Raw genomic sequence first — 7,089 nt, 5'->3', positions numbered from 1 at the left:
AAAAAAAAGTATCACCTATTAGAAGCCAGCCGCTCCTCCAGAGCCTCTTACTGGGGTTTCTCTGTGTGGGTGTGTTCGTAAGAGAGGAGTGGGTGAGCAAGCCTGTACTGGGTACACTTTGTGTATCTGCAAGAGAAAACAGAAGCTCTCAGTGAGGAAGAACATATGTTTCTGGGACTGCATCTGTGCGAAAGTACACGGGCCTGAAGTCATACTAAGAAAAAAGCTCTTTTTAAAAGTATTTTATTTAACGCATGTCATCTTCTTGGCACACTGCCGCCCTGGCTGCCCTTTCTGCCTGACCTTTCTCATCCTCAAGTCCAGGAAAACTATGCGATACGATTCCAACAGTCCGACAGAGCCTGACTAACCAGATAGACTACTCACTCGGCGATCCCAGAGGCAAACTCAGTCCAAGATCAGAAGTGACGCCAGGGCGCACCTGCCTGGAGGGCAGCCCCTCCCCCAACCGAGCGGCTATCACAGCCTTTCCAGGAGCCGGGCAGAGGCAGAGAAAGGAACCCGGAGCCGGGCTCGGCCCTGCCAAGCAGAATCCGAGATGACTCAGACTAAGTGTGCGACCCCGGGCGGACCGCGCACCTGTCCCCACCTCCCGGTGGGCTGGCCCAGCTCGCCAGGTGTCCACGCGCGCGGAGGGCCCCACCCCCCCCCCCCCCCCCGGGCCCGAGTGCGCGTGCCCGGCCGGAGCCGCGCCTCCGCCGGGGGAGGCTAGGCTCCCGGCTCCGGAGGCCGCGCTCCCCCAGGCCCTGGCCTCTCTCCGGCGAGGGGGCGGGGCCGGGGGCGGAACCTGGGCGGGGCTCACTCCGGCGCCCCCAGCTCTGCGGCGGCTTCGCGCTCAGGTCCTGCGGTAGGCTAGCGCTCAGTCGTCCCCTCCGGCCCCATGGCAGCCCCCGGCTCCCCAGCCGAGTGCGGCTACATCCGGACCGTCCTGGGCCAGCAGATCCTGGGACAACTGGACACCTCCAGCCTGGCTTTGCCCTCCGAGGCGAAGCTGAAGCTGGCGGGGAGCAGCGGCCGTGGCAGCCAGGCGGTCAAGAGCCTGCGGATCCAGGAGCAGGTGCAGCAAACCCTGGCCCGGAAAGGCCGGAGCTTCGTGGGCAACGGTGAGTGGAGCCCCGCCTCTCGCCTGCGCCGCCGACCCTACCCTGGCCCCTTCTCCCGCCCCTCCTTCTCCCTCGTCTCCCGACTAGCCGTGTTCCGGGCGTGCGGGACCTGGTGTTCTGCCCACCTGTTGCTCACAGTCCCTTTGTATGACCTGTCGCGTCTGTACACTCGGACACAGCCTATTTGGGGAAAAGAGTCTCCATAACGTCTTACTCAGCTTTGTCATACACGTATCCCTGTATATTAAATACACATATTATCTGTGTTAAAGGATTTAGTCCAAAATTTCGCCCCTTTCTTTGCTTACTCCGTCCATGCCCGCCCCCATCCCTGCGGGTACTGGGGACTTAATCTGGGAGGTCCAGAGAGCAATAAACTTCGGGATTCCTTGCAGAATTTTGGTGTTCATGATCATTTTCCTGGGAGAAAGCGCCCTTAGCTTATATTATATTTTTAAAAGAGTCTCTGACTTCCATAAATACTTTGAAAAAGAAAACTGAAAGGACTGGCGCTCCTGCAACCTGTAAACTGAAATCAGGCTGCTTCTCCAGCTACCTCGGAGCACTCCACCCAGGCAGTGGGCGTGTGGTTGATCTAGGAAGTGAACAAATTGGGTAGGGGGCTTTGGTGCAGGGCCCAACCGCCGGCCGGTCGAGGAGGAGGAAGAGCAAGGAACTTTGGAATTTTGGCAAGGCTGGCAGCAGTCCTGCCCGCCTCAGCTGCTCCAGGCTCTTGAGCGCTGGCTTTGCCCCCCACCCCATGTCCCAGTGCAGGCGTGGGTCTGAGGGTGGTGTCTCTAAAAAATTAAACTTCGAGGTGAAAGAGATGTAAACACACATATGCATTATAGTAGTGAGCGATAAGGGAGGTGGAAGGGGAAGATGGAGGCAAACGGGATGTGAAAATTAGAGATGTATTCTTTTCTCCCCTGCTAAACCTGGGTGATCACTTTTGTTTTAGTTATTGTGTGTGTGTGTGTGTGTGTGTTTCCATTATAAAAGTACTATAGGCTCGTTATAGCAAAAAAGAAGTGGAAAAAAATTGAACAATTAAATTGAGATACCAGTTTTGTTTTCTGCAATGTCAAAATGTTTTTGTGGGAAGTAACTTGGGCAATGTTGAATGTAGAACCCATTAGGAAAATAGAAAAATGCTAACAGGCCAGACCACAGATTTAAAACAGCAGAGCCTAGGAGGCTGCAGTTTTAAATTGTGTTAAAAAAAAAAATCCTAGATTTGGCGCCCATTACTCAGTGGTTAGGGTACCGGCCATATACACTGGCTTCGTGAGTAGGGCGCTGGCCCCATATACCAAGGGTGGCAGGTTTGAACCCAGCCCAGGCCTGCTAAAAAAACAACAATGACAACTGCAACAACAAAAATAGCCGGCATTGTGGTGGGTGCCTGTAGTCCCAGCTGCTTGGGAGGCTGAAGCAAGAGAATCACTTAAGCCCAAGAGTTTGAGGTCACTGTGAGCTGTGACACAGGGCACTCTACCTACGGAGGGCAACATAGTAAGAGTCTGTCTCAAAACAAAAACAAAAAACCCTAAAATATAAGGCATTCAGTGTTTATACACTTGAAAGGTAAAGATGATGTTCAGTGATTATAGCTAATGTAACCAAGTATTTACTGTGTGCCCCAAACCCGGCAATGTGGTTTGCGTTTATCATTTTATTTATATATTTTTTAAAAATCTTATAAGCTAGGTACTTTTTTTTTTTTGAGACAGAGTCTCATTTATCACTCTCAGTAGAGTGCTGTGACATCACACCTCATAGCAACCTCCAGCTCTTGGGCTTAAGCAATTCTCTTGCCTCAGCCTCCGAGTAGCTGGGACTACAGGCACCCACCACAATGCCCAGCTTTTTTTGTTGTTGTTGTTGTTGCAGTTTGGCCAGGGCTGGGTTCGAACCTGCCACCCTTGGTATATGGGGCCAGCACCCTACTCACGAAGCCACAGGCGCCGCCCGTAAGCTAGGTATTTGAATCCTCATTTTACAGAAGAGGAAAGTAAACAGTTAAGTTCTCAAGGAGATTACAGTCTCCCAAACCTGAATTTATCAGTTTTATCATGAAGTTTTTGATTATTAATAAAAGTGGGGCTTATTAGACCCTGAGCATCTCTTTAGCCTGTACTTGTTTTCCTCTAAATAAAACTGAGGATGTTCTGAGAGTGTGGGGAGGTCTAGACAACACAGAACAGCCTCAGTACCTTGGGGAAAAGACCAGCAGAATCATTGTCCCCATTCATTCTGTGCACCCACAGGTTTAAAACCAATCAAGCTTCCTCTGTTTGGGGGACACACTGGATGCAAATTAGATACTCTTTTCTATCCTTTGGGAATGGCCAGCCAGGAAGAGCAACCAGATATCAATTCGATAAATGGGAGGCATGGCGCCGTATACATATGGAAAAGGAGCGTTGCTAAGCATCTATTATGTCCCTGCCCCTGTTCCTGAATCTTCTTGTGTTTGCATTTCATTCTACCCTTAAAATAAATATGTAGATATGAGAATCCATTTCACCTACGATGTGTGGTCCTGTCACCATTTGTTGAAAGTTTCATCTCAACCCCACACATGATCTGTCTTCTCTACAACGTAGGTATGTTAACTACTTGGTGAATTCTGCAGCCCTCAAACGAGTCTGCTCTTCATGGAGGTGCTGAATTAAACACACTGACTCTGCTTGCTTTCAAGCAAGAAATTCCAAGTCTGAAAAAGAAAGCCTACCTCTAGAAAAATACATTACCAAATAAAAAGTAGTAAGTGACCCAAAAGAACAGTAACACTTCGTGGAGTTTAAAAGTAAAAGTAACTCCAAGCTAAGGGAAATGTTGAAAAGCTTCCTGGAGAAATTGGTTCTTTACATCTCAAAAATTCAGTAGGATTGGATATAGGGAGGTGATTGGAGAAAAGAGCATTCTAAGAGGGAATGGAGTGAATATTTCATAGTTCACAGAGTTGATATGGTAGAACAAAGGGAACTATCTCAGTGCTTCTGCAATAATGCTTAGGGCAACTGCTTGAGTGGCTCTTCCAACCAAGGAACAAAGCCTTTGAAATATTTTGATTACAACTGCAGCTTCCCAGCAAGCTGAAATACCCTTTGCAGCCTACACAGAAGTGCAAATCAAGCAGAGAGATAAGGCAGCAAACAACACCTACTTACTTTAAAGCCTCAGCTTTCTGAGACTCAAAAAGGAAATCGGCTTCAAAGGAATTTAACATTAGCATGCCATGGAACAATTACCAGGGGTGGTTCGTTATAAGTCGTTTAATTAAACGTCTTTGAATAGGTCTGGGGGTTCAGGATGGCTGTCTTCTTTTTATTATTTCCATATTACTACCCTGTCTCTGAAGTTGAAATAGACAAATAATTGTTGAGACATGGCTAGTCTGGAAAGACTCCTGTACCAACACGAGAAATTTCAGGAAGAAGAAAAGACCCTGATGTTAATTGCCATTAGCTGCAGAGCCCTTGGAGAATTTGGAATTGTTGACAAACCTGGAAGTTTGAGGCTGCAGAAAGCTGCTGAGAACAGAGATGAGATAAATGTGGCTTTTTTGTTAATAAATACCTTGAAAGGGTCGTTAACTCTTTGACTTCATTCTGATGCCTTAATACGGGTGGGTAGTTTTTATTATAAATCATGCAGTGACTTTTGGTGTTATTTTAAACTGTGTCAAACATTTTAAAATTGGTGTGACTCTGTGTAGAGGGCAGGGGTTCATAACAGTATTTTGAATAAGTCTGTCTTGTTGCTAACATTTAAAATCCTTTTCTAAAAGTTATAGAGAAGACATTTAAAAATTGCAAAAGGAAAATCGTCTATATCCTATTTATTATGCTTGTCTTGAACATAAGTACTACTTTACATTTTGCACAATTTCTCTTGGGTGCCAAAGGAGGACAAAAGTCATACGACGTCCTACTTTAAAAGTGTAGTGAACAATCTCCTAATGCAATTGATAACTTCTTTGGGATCCACCTTAAAACTTGGGGCATACTATTTGTCTAGATGATTTCTCCGGTAAAGCTGCTTTGAATATCAGTGATCAGAGTAAATTCTGAAGACAGGACTGAAAATAGGGTAGCAAGAAAAGGCACTGACGGGGTGGAATGTACTGACCCGCCCAGGTAGAATTGAGTGCATGTCCCACCCAGGAAATAACGTACCAATCCCTGACCCTTTAAATCCCCGTCCGCCATAGCCCACATGTGGAATTCCTTTCTGATTCACCCCACCTGCACCCAATAAAGTCCACATTGCCCACACAGAACTAGGACTCCGTTTTCTGTTCATTTCTTGCCTTGGAACTTTCATCTTTGGGTCCTTAACCTCTCACGCAGTTAATAGATACTACTGTAAAAAGAGTAAAAATAAAAAGTTAAGACATTGTTTAAATTCAGGATGAATTATTTGTTTGCCAAAATGTAATTCCTTGGAATGAAGCAATTCTGGGAGGCAGATGACAAGTAGGAAGAGTTAGGGCAATTGGCCGGATCTCCCCTAATGTGCCCTCTATGGGGGTGTTCAACATGCCCCCAGGGTGAAGGGCTCAACTACAACTTGAACTTTGCCTTAGAATTGAAAACAATGTAATCTAAAAGTTTGTACCCTCATATTAATTTGAAATTTTTTTAAAAATAGGAAGGATCAGAAAAGGGAGAGAAACAGTTAGATAGGGGGTTGGCAGGGATCTGGCCTTGCCGTTCTGACTGTAAGCTGTCAGGAGCACCATGATCTACTGTGCCTGCAATTTTGCCTAACATAGCCTATGGGCCAGTTTTTGTTCAGTGTTTAGCAAGATGAGTGTAGTAAGTAAAAAAAAACAAAAGTTTCTTTTAAGAAATACGTCTGGGGTGACACCTGTAGCTCAAAGGCAAAGGCGCCAGCCACATACACCAGACTGGCAGGTTTGAATCCAGCCCGGGGCCTGCCAAACAATGACAACTACAACCGAAAAATAGCTGGGCGCCTGTAGTGCCAGCTACTTGGGAAGCCAAGACAAGAAAATCGCTTAAAGCCCGGGAGTTGGAGGTTGCTGTGAGCTGTGAGTCATGGCACTCTACCCAGGGCGATAGCTTGAGGCTCTGTCTCAAAAAAAAAAAAAAGAAAAAAAGAAATACTTCTGATTATAATTTGTCAAATAAAATAGAATGATAAGAAAATGATTACAAAAAACCCTTCATGTCCCTATAAATAATAAGAACACATCTTTTTTCTTTAAGTTTTAAATTATTTTTTTACTTGATGTTAATTAGACGGTACAAAGAATTAGGTTACAGTATTTGCATTTGTTAGGTATCGACCCTACTGTAGCTGTGTCCCAACCCACATCTTTTATGGGTGAAGTTTTGAGTGAGGGTGTGGTAAGGATGCTTCCGAATGAAAGGAGCTGAATGGAACTGTAAGAAACCACAAAGCCAAGGAGTAACAGTTTGATTATAAAAGTATATTGTCCTGTGTTATAGATAAGATGCAGGAAGTTACCTTAAGGAATATATGGCTGTGCACTCAGATTTTTTAAAAGATTGTTACAGGGCTGGGCTTGTCAGTTCGTACCTATAATTCCAGCACTCAGGGAGGCCAAGGAATCCAAGACCACCTGAGTGAGACCCCCATGTCTACTAAAAATAGAAAAATTAGCTGGGTACTGTGGCAGGCACCTGTTTTCCCAGCTACTCAGGAAGCTGAGGCAGGAGGATTGCTTGAGCCCAGGAATTTGAGGTTACTGTGAGCTATGACAATACCACTGCACTTTACCCGGGGTGACAGAGCAGAACTCCATCTCAAAATGAATTAATGAATGAATGAATGCATGTTAATGTTATGTGTGCCCTGTGCTGTTAGTTCCACTATCCTGGGAACAGAGGGTAGCTCACTTGAATTAGATATTCTAAGTATTTATTATTCAGATTGACTCATTCTTCTAAAGCAGTGTTTTCCAATTTTT

The 7,089-nt window shown here is 45.7% G+C and overlaps 1 protein-coding gene across 1 annotated transcript in view; it reads left to right on the top strand.

The window, feature by feature from the left end:
* The first annotated feature begins 786 nt into the window (after window positions 1-786).
* The window catches only part of PKP2 (plakophilin 2), an 89,692-nt gene continuing 83,389 nt past the window's right edge, over window positions 787-7,089 (top strand). The window contains exon 1 of the mRNA XM_003792490.2: window positions 787-1,124. Within this exon, the coding sequence (XP_003792538.1) occupies window positions 902-1,124 (223 nt within the window). The 5' untranslated portion in view covers window positions 787-901. The remainder of the gene's footprint in view (window positions 1,125-7,089) is intronic.

Source organism: Otolemur garnettii, unplaced genomic scaffold (assembly GCF_000181295.1).
Source record: "Otolemur garnettii isolate 467f Iridium unplaced genomic scaffold, OtoGar3 scaffold00057, whole genome shotgun sequence".
In the NCBI taxonomy this organism is placed as follows: domain Eukaryota; kingdom Metazoa; phylum Chordata; class Mammalia; order Primates; family Galagidae; genus Otolemur; species Otolemur garnettii.
This window is presented reverse-complemented; position numbering and strand designations above follow the sequence as displayed.